Source organism: Piliocolobus tephrosceles, chromosome 3 (genome assembly GCF_002776525.5).
Source record: "Piliocolobus tephrosceles isolate RC106 chromosome 3, ASM277652v3, whole genome shotgun sequence".
Taxonomy (NCBI): domain Eukaryota; kingdom Metazoa; phylum Chordata; class Mammalia; order Primates; family Cercopithecidae; genus Piliocolobus; species Piliocolobus tephrosceles.
In genome coordinates, this window is record NC_045436.1 from 80,955,490 (window position 1) to 80,973,487 (window position 17,998).

Here is a 17,998-nt window from a genome sequence, read left to right on the forward strand (position 1 = left end):
TTATACAACAGTGAAACTAAGTCATTAACATTTTAAAGACAGAATAAATGATGCATTTAACAATTTGGTTTCTTTTTTTTTTTTTTATACTTTAAGTTCTAGGGTACATGTGCATAACGTGCAGGTTTGTTACATATGTATACCTGTGCCATGTTGGTGTGCTAACAATTTGGTTTCTTATACCAGTTCAGAATAATGTTTATTTTGTTCGCATTTTTAAAGGAAAATGTAAATAAACCTTAAAATGGTTTTGATAATTCACTTCTATAAGGAATTCAGCCTATAATGTTTACTTTTCACTTTCTATTATCAAGGTAACTTGCCTCTGTGTGTGATATTAACATTCACAAAAAAGATAAAATGAAATAAAAATAAAACAAAATTATTAAATATTTAATTCAAATGAAAACTTTTAGTCCTGATGTAGGAATTTCCAGGTCTTTTTTTTTAACTTTTATTTTAGGGGCAGGGGTACATGTGCAGGTTTGTTATATAGATAAACTCATGTCATGAAGGTTTGACACATTATACAAACTAGGGTTTGTTATACTATTTCATCACTCAGGTAGGAGGCGTCATACCCAATAGATATTTTTTTCTGATCCTCTCCCTCCTCTTACCATCTGTCTGTAGCTACCCTCTTTGTGTCCATGTGTTTTCCTCATTTAGCTCCCAGTTACACCTAAGAAAATGCAGTATTTGGTTTTCTGTTCCCTCGTTAGTTTGCTAAAGATAATGGGCTGAAGCACAATCCATGTTCCTGCAAACGTTATGATCTCATTCCCTTTTATGGCTGCACAGTATTTCATGGCATATATATACCTTTTCTTTATCCAATATGCCATTGATAAGCATTTAGGTTGATTCCATGTCTTTCCTATTGTCAGTAGTGATGCAATGAACATATATGTGTGCATATATCTTTATAGTAGAATAATATCTATTCCTTTGGGTATATACCCAGTAATAGGATTGCTGGGTCAAATGGTAGTCCTCTTTGAGGAACTGCCACACTGCTTTCCACAAAGGTCGAAATAATTTACATTCCCACCAACCATGTGTAAGAGTTTCTTTTTCTCCACAACCTAACCAGCATCTGTCATCTTTTGACTTTTTAGTAATAGCCATTCCAACTGGTGTGAGATGGTATCACATTTTGGTTTTAATTTGCATTTCTCTAACGATCATTGATATGAAGCTTTTTTTCATATCATATGCTTGTTGGCCATATGTATGTCTTCTTTAGAAAAGTGTCTGTTCATGTGCTTTCCCCACTTTTTAATGTTTTTTTTTTTCTTGTAAATCGTGTCACTTTTTTCCCCTCCCTCCCTCACCCTCCGTCTCTGTCCCTCTCTGTCTCTCTGTCTCTCTCTCTCTCTCTCTTTCTTTCTTGAGACGGAGTCTTGCTCTGTCACCCAGGCTGGAGTGTAGTGGCACAATCTCCACTTACTGCAATCTCTGCCTCCTGGGTTCACGCCATTCTCCTGCCTCAGTCTCCCAAGTAGCCGGGACTACAGGTGCCCGCCACCACGCCCGGCTAATTTTTTGAATTTTTAGTAGAGACAGAGTTTCACTGTGTTAACCAGGATGGTCTCAATCTCCTGACCTCGTGACCCTCCCACCTCAACCTCCCAAAATGCTGGGATTACAGGCGTGAGCCACCGTGCACGGCCAGTCGGGTCACTTTTATTAAATATTTTAGGTTAATTACAGTACCTATCAATTTTTATTTTTTTATCACAAAGTGGAGCAAATTTCTTGCCAAACTAATAAAAGTAAAGGAAAGTCCATCCATTTTAACATGAGATAAGGCAGTTAGCAGTTAAGGCAGTAAGAAACTTACAGGTTCAAAGTAAAAGGTGTACAAAAATAAATATTAGCATCATATAATTATCTTTTACTTAATCACAGCTTTTTTGCCCAAAAAACATTCTCTGCTGGTTCATTTTCTAACTACAAACTAATCAGAGTCTGAATGTATGTATATATATACTTATATATATATATATTACTAGTGAGTAAATCAGATAGGTGACTTTTTAAAGATGTAACTTATTAACACATGGAAGATATTATTTGAGAGACTACTTCAAAATAAAACTTTTTAAGACAAGATATATCTGAATTTAAACTGCCCAAATTATACGTAATTTACACAGTTTAAGAAACTGAACACTTTTTACAACAAGCTATATCCATCTAACACATTTGAAGTATGGGACTGAATTGCCTTAGGAGTAAATTTAAATGAAAACAGCTTTTTAAGGCATCTCATTTGGGATTCAAAGAATACTACTGAGGTTGCCCACTTTTCCTGTCAACTAGTATTCAATCTATGTCACTTCAGACTTCTGAAAGGGCTACCAGACCTATATTTGCATACACAATATCAGAACCTAAACACACACACAATGGATATATAATATGTGCATTTGTATCAGTGTTAGCATGACATGAATGTAAAGCAATTTACAATGAAAAGTGATTTTTAATTAATAATTCTCCCCTCATTAGACTACAAATTCCATGAAGAAACATTGTTTATGTTTCTCTGTAACCACAGAACCTAAAAGGTAGCTAGGCATAAAGTAGATGCTCAGTAAATATGTTTCATTAACATAGCATATTATGGCCACTGACATCTGTCTTGTAGAATAATCATTAATCATTTGACGGCCAATCTGTCTAAAACTGAGTTACTTCATGTGTAGCTTCCCTTACTGATGTTATAGAGGATAGTACATAAATTTTCAACCAAAATGAATATTAACTCGTAACAGTTAATATACTCTTTGCACTGTATAGTTATGGCCCACATGACTTTCCAATAAAATGAACATTTTTTTTTCTGTATTTAAATTTAAATCTTTGTTCTGCATTTAAAGGGCCTAAAAAGAAAAAGCAAGTAAAAATGTCAAATTCACCATGGCTTGACTAGAAGGACCATTACATTACCACAGCTGATACAGAACACTGACTCTGCCAAGCTCTGAAAAAAAGAAAAGGAATAAGACAGACACCAGTCCTGTACTCATAGAATTGGTAGCTTTGTAAAGAACCTACATAACAAATAATCAAATGAACAAATAAAATAATCACAAATTATAGCAAGTGCAATGAAGGACACAGGGTGCAAAGACAGAAAGTAAAAAAGGAAACAAACTTTAAATAGTACGATAAGGACTGGCTCTGCCGAGGAAGTAACATTTTGGTCAAGATCTGAAGGATGAGAAAAACACAGTCATGTGAAAAGCAGAAGCAAGCACATTCTAGGCACAGAAAACAGCAAGTGCAAAGGCCTAAGGTGGGAAAAAGCTTAGCATTTAGAAGAACTGAAAGAAACCCTGTAAACTTGAACAAAGTTGAAGGGGGTTAAGGTGAGGACACCGTCTATGGTTGGAGCTGTAGGCACCAAACTAAAGAATATACATTGAAGTACAATGGGAAGCCATGAAAGGATGTAGAACTAGTAAAATTCAACAAAATTATCTCTATGCCATGTGGACAATGAGAGCAAGGGGCAAGAATGGGAGTAATAGCGAGCCCTTTGCCTTGATACATTAATTAAATTTCATCACCTATAGAAGGCAGGGAAGCATTTTTTAAAGTTGTTTATTTGCCTCTAAATTGTTGAACATTTATGTTTTAAGTAATCCTTGATTTTTCCACTACCTACTCATTGTTTTAAATACACATAATATTTTGCTAAGAAAATTTCTGGAGTAGGAATGTCCAGAAGTCTGAAGTGACACAGACACAGATTGAAGACTACTCGGCAGGGAGAATGGGCAACTTTAACCGTCTCCTTTGAATCCCAAATGAGATGCCTTAAATCTTGGCTCTTCTGCCTACTAGATATATGAAGACTCTAGATTTAGCGTCCTCACCTGTAAAATGACGATAATAGAATTTATCTCATAGAGATATTATGAAGATTAAATTATATAATCTGTGTAAAGTTTTTATAATCATAGGCTAATAAGAATTACATAAAATAATCCATATAAAGCACTTGGCAACTCGATCATTAAAATCAGATATAGTATCGTTATTTTAACTATGATTGAAATTCAGCCTGAGAAGCCTTACTTTATTAGCTGTCCTTTTTCTATTAATTTGAAAATACAATTTCTCCTGCAACGTCAAAGTTCAGCAGAAAATATCATAGTTGCAACTGTGATTCCTCAAATAATCAGGTCTAATGTGTATATAGTAACACTCTTCCAAGTGAGTGGGTAAATATAACATTATAGTTGTGTCCGCTGAATCATCTAAATTAGATTTATCCAGCATTCCAGGGAGTGGTGAGTTGAGTATTAACAGGGAGATTATTGAGTAGTTAAAACAATGTCCATACAAAGTAGCATGAAAAATATTATACACGATCAACTTGTATTAGGGAAGGCAAACCAGTAATGAACTTGCATAAAGATTTGGTTGACTACCAGCAATATATATATTTTTAAGTATTTTACCTATAGCTTCATAATTGATCTTTAGCTTCTTACTCTACTGGTTTTCATACCATGCAGTAGCATCTATTGCAACCACAAGCTTGCTTTAATTCGTGTAATTTTGAACAATATATCTTCATTACTAGATGGAAACTTCTTGAACGAACAGAGCACATCTGCTTTTGTTTAGCATGGTGTCCCCAGCAAAGTCTGATACTTGGTGGGCAACTGCAAGAGCTGCTGTGGTGCACTGGACAGATCCCCCAGTCAGGATTCCCCTTCAGAATCAAGGATATCCTTCCCTGGAGTTCTAGGAATATTAGCTGCTGACTACTCACAGCTGCGCCGCTCAGGGTTGCACTATTTCCCTGGTAAATGCAAGACTGCGAAGACCAAACTCAAAAGCCATCCCAGCTCCAGAGCTCACCATAGGGCTGACTCACATCTCTATTCCAATCGCATCAAAGTTCAAGTCTCTCTTTCCAACTCTCCTCAGTCCCACAGGTGTTGGTCCTGGGAGTGCTCTCCAATAAACCTACTGCACACAAATCTGACATTCTGTTTCTTGGCAACCTGCCCGAAGACATTACCCAACAAACACTTGTGGAATAAATGAACGCGATATGGCTGCTAGATCCAGACAAACCTTCTTTTAAAAGAAAAATACATTTTCAAAGCGTAAAACAGTAAAACTGATAAAGATGCACAAACATGCTTAAAAACAGTCGTATCACTATATGTCACTATATTATGTAATGTTATCCAACAAAATATAATTATCTTAATTGATTTAATACCTTGTCTTTCACTCTGAGACCACAAATCAATTAAAAGCTGATAATAGTTCTATAGAAATCTCAAGATTATTTTTAAGAAATAAGTTTTTTTACAATTAATACGAGTTTAAATATAAAAAAGTTTATGAATTCTTTAGTATAACATTAACTTCATCATACAAAGCTGAATAAAAAATTGAATAGATGAAAAAAGTTTTAGCTTAAAGATCAAAAAGCATATACTAAAATAGGAGGTGTGGAAAAGATATTCAAGTTTATTTTCCTCCATATAAAGTACTAAAATCCCCTAGGGCTATTTGGAGTCTTAAAGTGTGCAGCTTAAAGAAATGGGATTCAAAAATCATCGTTTTTCTACTTCAAGAATCAATATTTATCTCAGGCCACAAGCCAGATCTTAATCGTTTTGGTGGGAAGCGCTTCAGTTCTAACGGATGTAGAAAGATAGACCAGAATTATGTTTTCAAATATATCCTATCACCTATCCTTCAACTAGCCTTCTCAGAGACTTAATTCTTTCTCTGACCTAAGACGTTCTGAACGTCTTACACAATTATTTCTTTACTGGCACTTCGATGACTCATAATTATTTTTAGGATCAAAAATCTAACGTACTCATCCTCCCATTTGCCAGTACTACCAAGTATAACAAACACACACATCTATTGCTGACAATTAAATTGATTTCCTCCATCTACAAACACTGTCATTCAGAGAAAGTTGACTGAAGGGCAGGAAACAGATTGTGAGGGGCTGCTGAGCACCACAGGCAAAACTTTAAACAAAAATTATGTTTGCCAATAATAGTAAAGAGGCTAATATGTAACTTACAGTGTTCTGTCCTCCCTTTTACTTTACCAAATGCGAATTCAAACATCTCACCCTTCACAGAAGCAAATAAGTAATTTTCTTAAAAAGGCACAGTTTCACTAAATTCTACTTTTCAACAAAATTTAAACATTTGGTTTAATTTTATTCCAGAAGCACTAAAACAGTTTGATGTCACTGTTGATTACTCTCTTTTTCTTTCTCAGTGATCTCAAAATCAAATTGTCTAATTGAAAGCAAACAAATATGCCAACAAACAAGAAACTAAATTTTGAAATTCTGTCAACAAACAGAAGAAAGAGAATTCCAGAAGAAAACAATTCCACTTAGGTATAGGAGAGGACGTTAAGGACGATTAGGAAATTTAGTTATCACAATTTGGAAGCAGGAAGAATCCACACACACACACAAAAGCAGGTAGATAGTAAACATGAAAATAGTTAAATACAAACTCACAAGTAGACAGTAAAAATGCTAAAAATGATCATCATTTTAATGGCTCACCTCTGCTTTCCCAACTGTTCTCCAGTCACACCCAAGATAAAATATGAAGGCATATTAAGACTGCCATAGGCCTTGTATACAAAATTTGTATCCAGTAATAAAAGTTGAGCACTCAGCACGGCTAAAACTGACTCATCAAAGTCATCACTCCTTTAGGTTCTCAATTACATCAGGGATTCCATAGGCATGAAAAGGCATCATACTCTTTAGATACAACAACAGTTAAAATGTAGTGTACCAAGGGTACAGTAGAACACATTTTACTGTACACTGACATCAAGCAGATCTTAGGCAAATATAATCTAGAATCGTTTGATTAAGGAAGTTTAAAATAAAAAGAGCCTCCAGTGACTAGTTTTTGTTTTTTGTATTTTGTGTGTGTGTGTTTTTTGTTTTTTTTGTGTTTTTTTTTTTTTTTTTTTGAGAGGGGGTGAGGTAGATAGCTACTGGAACACAGGATCAACTGGTTTGTACATAATTTTATTGCTACAGTTCTGCACATACTTAGGTTCAGAAATACAGCAGATGAATGCATTTCTAAAAGTGAGCATACACACTGGAACAAAGCAACAGTTAAGATTGTGAGTTCTCTGAAAATCTTTTCGCTCTTTAAAGTTTATATACACAATAGAGTTCTCTCCAGAGGACATCATCACACAAAACCACTCCAGTAGGAACTACTGAGAATTACCAAATTATATAAAATTAATGGAATGTGGCTCTTTGCAATGAATAAATTTATAACTAAATGACGTGTGCCTTTCACTTTTTATTTCACTGAGTGAGTTAGAATAATCAATTCAATCAGGTATATTAGAGAAACCCATTACATATCTGATGGGCAGTTTTGTTCCCACTCGCCCCCTTATTAAGATTTCTGTTTGTGTGTAAAGAAAAATAACCAGGTTGGTCCTGGAATCTATAATGTGGGAGGCTGGGAAATCAGATATGCAAACAGGAAAAAATAAAAAGAGAAAGTAGGATTTGGGTAACAGAAACAAAAGAAAAAAAAGACATATCAGAATATAAATGTTTTCTAAATAAATCAAATACTTTCAATTTTAAAATAGACAAAATTTGCTAATATTCGAAAACCTTTTGAAAATTTTTAAAAAATAATAAAGATGCAATTACTGTGATGCAACCTTACAAGACTCCAAGTCAACACAGATTTGTCCCATGTCCAAAAGATCCACACTGTAACATGCAGAGGCAACAGTATGTTCCACAGGAATGTAAGCAAGATGATTTTCTTCTTCTTTTCTCTTTTTTTTTTTTTTTTTTTTTTTGAGACAGAGTCTTGCTTTGTCATCCAGGCTGCAACCATGACCTCCCAGGCTTAAGTGATCCTCCCACCTCAGCCTCCCAAGTAGCTAGGAGCAGGTGCACACTACCATGGCTGGCTAATTTTTAATTTTTTGTAGAGACAGGGTCTCCCTACGTAGCACAGGAAGGTCTCAAACTCCTGGACTCAAGCGATTCTCCTGCTTCAGCCTCCTGAAATTCTGGGATTACAAACATAAGTCACCATGCTTGGTCAAGATACGTAAGAGGAGATGGTATGGTACAGTGAAAAGAGAAATGACCTAGGCTTTCATTCTTGCAATGAGGTAAACATTTGCACTCCTATGAAAAGGTACTTCATCTATAAACCAGCAATATGATTTTTCCTAGTTGCTTCATAGTTTTGACAGGAAAGCCACCTAAGATAATATGTGGAAGACCTTTGTAAATGTTAGAGCAGTATACAGATCAAAGGTAACACAAATTACAGGTGATATTAATGTTGCTAACTCTAACAAAAAAAGGCAAGTGCTCAGCAAGTATTTGTTGAATAAAAGAAAGAATATTTTAAAATAATTTCTAAACCTGAAATCAAATGATTCAATCATTTTATTTTATATTTATATTAATGTCATATTGTAGAATACTTTAGTTGTCTATAACAATAACCAATATTAATCCAGTGCTTACTATTTGCCAGGTCCTGTTTTAAAGCTTAGAAATATTAACCTGGCAGTAACTTCCTGAGATAGAATGTATTATTAGAATCTATTTCATCTGCAAATCTTTATTTGCTTCATTTATTTACTTCATTTAAATTACTTAAACTAAAATACAGGGCTAGATAATATACCAAAAATCACGCAGTCTCAACTCAAACCTAGAAAGTCTGATTCCAGTGACCATGCTTTTAAACTAAAAATGAATTCATTAATACATGTACACTTAGGCAAATTGCTAAGTGTATCTGTACAAATGTTAAAGTACATCACCAAAACAGTATTTTCAGGTAAAAGCAATTCAGGATTATTGTTAACTGTACTGTGCTACACAGTCATAATTCTTTTAATATTCTGGAACTATCAGATATCAGTTTTACGGCATCATATCAATTATATAACCTGTTTCACTCTTCTGCCTTCAAAATACTTCCTTCTTTGTTCCGAAATATACTCGTAATTGAGCATCTTGTTTTATACAGATATAGAAATGCTTAAAAATGAAATTCTTAAGACTCCTAGTAGAAACACCTAGATTACATGAATGTCTACAGACAGCAGTTAGCTTATTAATGGTTTATTTACTAATGACTGCAATAGGCATCATATCAGACACTGAATGGGGATAGATAAGCAATTAAAGACATGACCTTAATCAGTTACTTTTTTTAATTAGTTATTTTTAAAATCTAATTAAGACACAAAACATACTTATGTGAGATGACCTGAAAACTACATTTTAAAAAACCACTTATTTCCAGTTGAAAACTGGTAAGCTATTAGTCAAATACACAAGTCCTAAGGAGGGACAGGAAGGGTCAAACTCAGGGGAGACAAGTGCCAGAGAATAAAAATTAAGTTAAATTACTCTATGTGCTTGAGATTGTTCAGTAAGGAAAATATTGGTTTAATAAAATTAAAAAAACAAAACAAAACAGTAAAACTGAATTCTCCACCCATATCCTGCATCATGGATTTGCAGGACTTCCAAGGTGTCTTATATGTGTCATTATCGAAATATGTTACATTAAGAAATTTGGGCCATGTGTGGTTGCTCACACCTGTAATCCCAACATTGGGAGGCGAAGGCAGGAGAATAGTTTGAGGCCAGGAGTTCAAGACCAACCTAGGCAACATAGCAAGACCCCTGTCTCTACAAAAAAAATAAAATATTAGCTGGGCATGGTGGCATATGCCTAAGTCCCAGCTACTCAGGAGGCTGAGGCAGGAGGATCACTGTAGCCCAGGAGTTGGAGGCTGAAGTAAGCTATGATCGCATACTGTACTCCAGCCTCGGTAACACAGAGAGACTTCATTCCTTGAACAAGAGCTCACTGTGCCACTGAATCTGGGTTCTATAATCCACCAATATGGCAGCAGCTTGTGCAGTGGAATATTACTGGGTTAAAGTGAACAGAAAGGTTGATGAGGACCATGGCAGTGGCTCCAAAACAAGAATGATTCAAAACCAGAGGAAATAATTTAGGACAAAACCATTTTCCTTTACATCTCACCTTTATCAACCTACAAACTGGAAGAATCCACTCCTGCTTTTTCCTCCTGCTCAGCTTCCTCGAACTGCCCACCTCCCACTGTCAATCTGTTTTAGGCAGCTCCCTGACTCCCATATACACTGTATGTGTGCACACACATGCACACATGAACACATATCCTCACATAGTGCATATTCTTATTTGTACACCTAATGATATAGAACATATTGCCCATTCTGAACCACATATAAAAGCATTAGGCTAAGAAACAGCACAGGGAGTTACAGACTGGGGCTCTGGAAATAAGTACAGTTGACCCTGCATATCTCTGGGTTCCACATCTATGGATTCAACCGAAGGCAAATTAAATACACATAGGGGGAAAAATCAGCAACTACACTGAACATGTACAGCCTTTTTTCCTATCATTATCCCTAAACAATATGATATAACCATTATTTATTTACATAGAATTTACATTGTATTAGGGATTATAAGTATTCTAGAGATGATTTCAAATATATAGGAGGATATCCATAGGTTACATGCAAATACTACACCATTTTATATAATAGATTTGAGCATCTGTGAATTTTGGTATCCTTGGGAGGTCCTGGAATGAATCCCACATGGATGCCGAGGGAGGACTGTATTTGGTTAAGAATTCTTGGCCAGGAATTAAATATCTCAGTTCAAATCCCAGTTCTTCTTTACATGTCTGTGTGGTCTTGGGTAGTTATTCCATCTTTCCAACCCTCAATTTTCTCATTCATTGACCCCTGGACAAAGAAATTGCTAATGTACTTTCCAGTCCAAAACTATTAATTCTTGAAAGAATGAAAGTGAATTCAAATGAAGACAGAAAAATTTTGATTTATAAGATAAGGTATAGTATCTTTTTTATAGAACGACAAATGTTCTGCCTCATGGCAACTGGGATCATAGTCTCTAAGTGAAGAGTATATTGGCTTCCCTATGCCAAAGGAAAGATCATGTCTTCCAAATATTTGAACCATGAAAGGAATACAGCAGGTCCTTTGTCCTTAAACCACCTCATATTTAGTTCCAATGTTACTTTTAAAACATCATTTCTGTATATAAGTTAGTTTCCTAAAATGCCTTCTATAGAAAAGTGACACCAGGACCAACCTCCAATAATATGCATGTCTTTATTCTCTACCAATGTCTACTTTATACCACACAAATGTAACTTAGAGTCCACACAGTTCTAAAGGATCTCCTACTTTTTTCATTTCTGTTATGTTAGTGAGAGAAGAGTAAGGGAGGCTATATAATTAACCTCTTCAATCTGCAAGTTGAACAACCTGGAAACAGCGCACAAAGAAGTCAGTACACAGAGTATTTCAAGAGCATGTAACATGCTGCTTTTAATCAACACCACGGAATAAAAGCAAGTGAGAAACAATTTCCTCATCATAGTGCTAATGAGGACTGACTAACAACACAATTAAGAGTATGCTGTACGCCCTCCCCCATGGTAGATAAGAGAGATGCCTATGCTCAGACAGAAACACACTAAATCAACACATGAAAACACAACAACATACAGAATAGATCTGTTATTTGATGTGGCATACACTTTATATGCTTCAGAAGAATTCAAAATACTTCAGTACCTATTCCTTGAAGTTGTGCTATACATGATTCAGTTAAGTTTGGAATTAGTTACTATGCAATTTACACCTGATTCAAACTGGCACAGTCAGAGCTCTCTGTTCTGCATTGAAATACCTGCCTGCAAAATGTTTAGAGATGCCAAATACATGGCTCTGTGAGACACTGCTTTAAAGGAGACTATTTAAAATCGTTTCCAAGCTATTCCATAATTTCATGTGCGTCACTGACAAAAAAGAAAAGAAAAATTGACTCTGCCTATGAAATTGGGCTATCATAAACACCAGCCCACATATATTTCAAAGAAATCTAGTGAAATTTAACGAGATTGGTGAATAGTTTTTCCATACTTGTCTGAATAGTTTTTTTAATGGCTTCCCATCAGGCTTTTTAAAAGATAAAAAGAAAGCAATCTGATTACACAAAGGACAAGGCTCACAGACTGCGCAGGACAATTTCCAACATGGAACTGTTGGATAGTCCTACCATCCAACTGCACGTGTTTATCAAATGTTTAATTCGCCATCTTCTCCCATAGAGCACCAGTTCCTCTGTATCCTAGTTCAGTCTTATTAGCAGCACCAACCTATTTGTAATCTCCTCAAACAGAACATTGAGGGCTTATTTCTGATTTTTCACCTTTTTATCCCAAAGAGTACAAATAAGAATTGAATTCAGTCACTATATACCATACACTTTTACCATTACTTTGCAATTTGCTACAACATCCTATAGGTTTTTCATTTGTTTGTTTGAAAAGGGTCTTGAATTTACCTCTTATCCTCCAAAGTCACTGTTATCGCTCTAGACCAGACTGTCACCAGCTCTCCCCTGAAGGATTTCAAGAGCTACTATCTTTTACTCCTCTATGTATCCAGTTTATCTCTAGAAGACTTATCTTCCTAAAACACTAGGTAAATAGATCCTCTAAATCCTATAATGGTTCCATCAATGTTCTATAACAGTATTTATCAACGTATATTTTGTCCTCCACTCTACCCCCAAAAATACACATGGCCAATCAGGTATGAGATATTCTGCTTGTTACTGTCCCTTCTTGGATTCTCACTGTGTATATTAACATACGAAAGTTTATGAAGTCTTCAAGTGCAGTAATCTGTTGATCTTTCTTTAATCTAGCATATTCCTCACTTACTTGAACAAGGGACCCTTCCTCCCCTCAGAACACATATTAAAGAAGTAATTTTGGAAATTATATTATCATTCATCGATTCCATACACTACCATGGCTTTCAAGTCCCTTCTCCTTCCTATGAACCCATTGTCACTCATTTCTTTCCCAACCCAGTTGTTCATGTTCTCTCTCCACCTATCTCTACCTCCTCATTTCTATACAGTTAAATTCTACTAGTCTTCACAAGTTATATGTCATCCGTGAAATCTTTCATGATAATCTTCCCAATCACCTGCTCCTACACAGGCTTCTGTCTTTTCCAATTAGAGGATAAACTCCTTAAATAAAGTATCTGTATATCTTATGAAGTATTTTCTTTACTTCTAGCAAAAAGTGCATGTAGTAGGGACTAAATGAGTGTGTGTTGATGGCTGTACTATTACCTGATACAAAGAAATGCCCATATAGAGTGAGATATCAACTACAATCCACATTCTAGAATACAGCACTGGTATGTTTTAAGAGACAAAGAGACCAATGAGATGCTACTTATTTATTCTTATCATCTTTAACCGGTGAAGTCATATGAAGAACTATGGCAATCCAAAGTGATTTGAAAATAAAACTTTAGGTCACTTTAGAAAAGGAGACCAAATGTACATCCAAAACCACTGACATCTATTTTCTAGTCAAATGATAATCAAATCTTAATTAGTAACAAATTACAATCTATATATAATCAAATCTTAATTAGAAACAAGTTACAAGCTATATAGGTTAAAGTATTTATTTTAGTCTTCATATAAACAAGAAAATAACCACCATATATTACTCTGAGTATAAACCAACGGTGAATTAAATTGATATAGACATAGTTTTGCACATACACACAGTGTTCATATATGTATCTGTGTATGTGTATATATGCATATATATCATATATATTCATGAGTTTCCTTCCATATATATAAAGTTAAAGGGCTTTATTATTTGTGATTTATAATATATTTAATTAAAGAGTAGTGCTAATGAAGCAAAGGTGAAAAAAACTCATTCTGAGCCAACTGACTTAACCTTGAATTTGCAGGCTTCTCCTATAACCCTTCATCTTCTAGCTACCCCACAAAACAACAGAATGAGAAAAATTCATCAACCTTATGAGAAAAACAAAGTATATACAGTAAGTACAACATACGTACTTTCTTCAGAGCAAATATAATTAGTTTGCATTCAAATGCAAATCACACACCAACTCACTGAGTAGAAGAGTATACTCCCTCAACATAAAGTCAATTTATCGAATATTAGATATTAAACTTTTTAATGCCTAACAGAGATGTGGTCATGTCTTGTCATCTTTTCTCTTTCCTTTTTTTTTTTTTTTTTTTTTTTTTTTTTTTTTTTGAGATGGAGTTTCCCTGTCTCCCAGGCAGGCTGGAGTGCAGTGGTACAATCTTGGCTCACTGGAACCTTCGCCTCCCGGGTTCAAGAGATTCTTCTGCCTCAGCCTTCCAAGTAGCTGGGATTACAGGTGTTTACCTCCACACCCGGATAATTTGTATTTTTGGTAAAGACAGCATTTCACTGTGTTGGCCAGGCTAGTCTCAAACTCCTGGACTCAGGTGATCCTCCTGCCTCAGCCTCCCAAAGTGCTGGTATTACAGGCCTCCTTGTCATCTTAATACATATCTACCTCTTTGCCATCGCAGAAGGTTTTTCCCCACCAACCCTTCCTATGTCCCATTATGCGATTCTGTATTTTGTACTAAGCACAGTATGAGCATCATTTCTATATTTACCATAAGCAAAGAATTTACAAAATTTAAGTGATGTAGCTTATTATGTTTTCCGTATATATATTTTTTTTCATTCCGTTTGTGATTTATTTTGTATGTGTTAAGGTATAATCAGGAAACTAGATATCAAAGTAGGTATTTCAACAAAAGAATTTTAATATAGAAAGTTGCTTACAGTTGTCAGAGGGCTAAAGGAGCAAAATAGCAATAGTGAAGAACATAATAACAAAACAGTAGCAGTAAACTAATCGATAGTTATTGAGTGCTACTATATATATGCCCCTTCACTATGCACTGCCTGAAGGGGGACAAAAAGCCTTCCTTGCCCAATAAAAGATGACAATAAAATAATAAAATCAGTGTGTATACATATGTATACACATGTGTGTGTATATATACACACACTTTTTAAAACTTTATATATGTGTGTATACACACACACACACACATATATATAAGAGAGAGAGAGACAAAGAGAGAGACAGAGCCAAATAATATAAACAGTGTCCCAAGAGAGGAGGTGTTTAATTAATTGCTCCTGAATGATAATGGAAAGGAGCTTGGAAACAGCAAATACTAGTAATTAGAAGATAAAGATTCTAGTCTGGCCACTATTTGTTGGTTGTTGGCAAGTCCATAATCCTCTTTTGGCCCTTCCAAAAAGTTTCACTACATGACCAACATTGTGTTCTTTCTGTCTCTAACATCCTACGACTATCTGCAAATCAGAATGTGGAAGAAGTCACTTGACTGCAGTATGATGTAAAAACAACTTGAGTTTTAGAGCCAGACAGACTCAAATGTGCATTACATTTCTAGATCAGAATTCCTTCCTTGCAGTTTTCTTGTTAGAATTAAAGATAATTCTTTTAATGCACGCAATATGTAACTGCTCTCAAATAAATGGCAATTCTTGAATTAAAAGTAAACCACTATTCTTCAGAGAAAATCAGCTATGTCACAAAATAAAAGACACATTCTCATCTCTAAAATATTTGAACATGTATATCTATCTATATGTCATCACTTTTACTAATAGTAAACATCATACCAAATTCCACTATACATTCAACTGCTCTGAGGAAGGTGTTTCATCTTTAGCAATTACACTAACTGGTGCAAATATAAAATCAACTCAATCAATGCTGTTGATAAAACAAATATATGTGCTGGATTACCTTTTTGCATTTCAGATTACTAATATGTCCTTTTTCCCTAAGATACTAAGAATCTGGATGCCTACACACTGATTAAAGTATCAGACTTATAATTAATGAAATTCAATGGATTTCTTCTGTCATTAGTAGCTACTCTGAAATTCAAATCTGAAATGAATTATCTTAAAATCATCTGTCAGAGAATCTTGAGTGTTAAATGACACTTTAAAAAACAAATTTCTGCTTTTAGGGATTTTAAAATGCTTTTCTAACTGTAAGCACTACTACACAGTGCGGTGATTTCAGGTCCCCCTTTCACAGATATTTTATCCACCTTCATATAACATTAGCAAAAATAAAAGAAACTTACCTATAAATTTTTATTTTATGTCATAAAATACAAAATATTTTTAAAATAATGCCTTGGTATTATTTATTCTTATATTAAAGCATCCATTAAAAAATAAATAAAAAAATACAATAAATTACCTTGGAACAAGATTGCCAGAAATTTTCACCCACTGCAAAGGGAAAGACATGTGTGTGTGTGTGTGTGTGTGTGTGTGTGTGTGTGTGTGTGTGTAATACATTCATTCTTCCTTAAAATACCAAAGTTAAACATCAAAAAAAAAAAAAAAGTATTGAACATAAGGAGTTACTATTTTGTGAGGGTAAAATACTAATATTTCAATCTCCTGACCTTTCAGTTATTACTGGGTTTTCAGTACATGGCAGAGAACTTGCAGCCAAAATTAACTTTCAGTTTTATCTTCTACAAAAAGACTTCTAAAATATTTACATTGCTTTGCTTTATTCTTAATGTAGGACAGAAACCGACAACATTATATTATCAATCTCTGTTTAGCACAATGTATTATATTACGTTTTAATATGACAAAGCTAAACTACTTAAAATAAATTAAGGTTAGTAGTTTATATTATTTTATGTTTTGAAGACAGTTTCCTCAATACATTTACAACATAATAAAAAATAGCAAACTAATTTTCTGGTGAATTTTTCCTAAATTATATAGCAAATTACTGTTTCTTTACTTTTCTCAGTGCTAGCCATTTAACATTAGATTTTGGATGACTACAGATTATACTTTTGAAATGCTGTATAAGGTATGATGGTAATAGTTTATTCAATGTTATTTAATAAACATTAAATGAGTGCTTTGTGGTTCATTTTTAAACACAAGAATAACTGAGTTTTTGGAATTTGAGAGCCAATGAGATTTCTGATATAAATTAATCTAAGCTTTTTCTTATGGATTAAGAACTGTCACCTAAATAAGTTAAGCCCCTGGGTCAAGGTCTGGGTCAAGGCCACACAGTGTGGTGTTATGAGAATACCTAGGATTTAGAGTCAGACAGACCTGAATACTAATCCAAGCTCTACTTCTTACTGTGTTATACTGTACCTGTGGCTGTATCTTTCATACCCTTATGCCGTTAGTTTCAACATCTGTAAAAAGGACATAATAATGAATATTTCATATGATTCCATAAGAATATATTTAAAAGAGTATTATTATGTTACATAAAAGGATGACAAACTTATGTGAAGCTCTGTCCTTATCAAAGAAACAGCTACATAAAAATCCAGGTTTCCTGCCTTCCTGTCTATAATTCACATGACATTCTGCTTAACTTACTGGCAGCTTGTGATTCAAAATTCACATTTTTCCCCACATACTTTGGAAACTCATTCCAATTAGGTGAATCTCATAGATTGAAATTGTAACTTTTACCCCCTAAATATTAAAGTGACATAATTAGCTATTTATAAGTGACTTTAATACAATTTTTTCATTCTATTCATTAGCCTCAACTTTTTTCTTCCCTGAGGTTAAATTTTTTTCCAACTATTAAATTTTTAATAGAGTTAATAAGTAAGTATATTCTTCTTGATAAATATAATGGATTGCTAACCTGTATATTAAAAGGAAATAAAAAATTTTAAAGACAAATAAACTATCTCAACTGTGATTACCAATGGGCTCTTTTCCCAAACAGTTTGGTATGATGACTAACAAAGGAAAGGAAAAAAGAAAGGTTGTTCTTTATTTCAAATAATGTATCTTTAAGTCCTGGAAGAGAATAATGTTTTCAATTTTATTAGAGAAAATATACTTCCACTTGACACAAAGAAAATTTTCATGTAACAAATCTTTAATTTCTTTAGTATTCATTAAT

The 17,998-nt window shown here is 34.3% G+C and overlaps 1 protein-coding gene across 2 annotated transcripts in view; it reads right to left on the bottom strand.

Moving 5' to 3' along the window:
* PPP3CA (protein phosphatase 3 catalytic subunit alpha) overlaps window positions 1-17,998 on the bottom strand; it is a 331,326-nt gene that overhangs the window by 211,989 nt on the left and 101,339 nt on the right. Inside the window, exon 1 of one of the 2 annotated variants that reach the window (XM_023220088.1) lies at window positions 17,224-17,262. The exons of the other annotated variant lie outside the window; for it this stretch is intronic. Within the exon in view, the coding sequence (XP_023075856.1) occupies window positions 17,224-17,242 (19 nt within the window). The 5' untranslated portion in view covers window positions 17,243-17,262. Of the gene's footprint in view, window positions 1-17,223; window positions 17,263-17,998 lie in introns of those variants that run through there. 2 annotated transcript variants of the gene reach the window in all.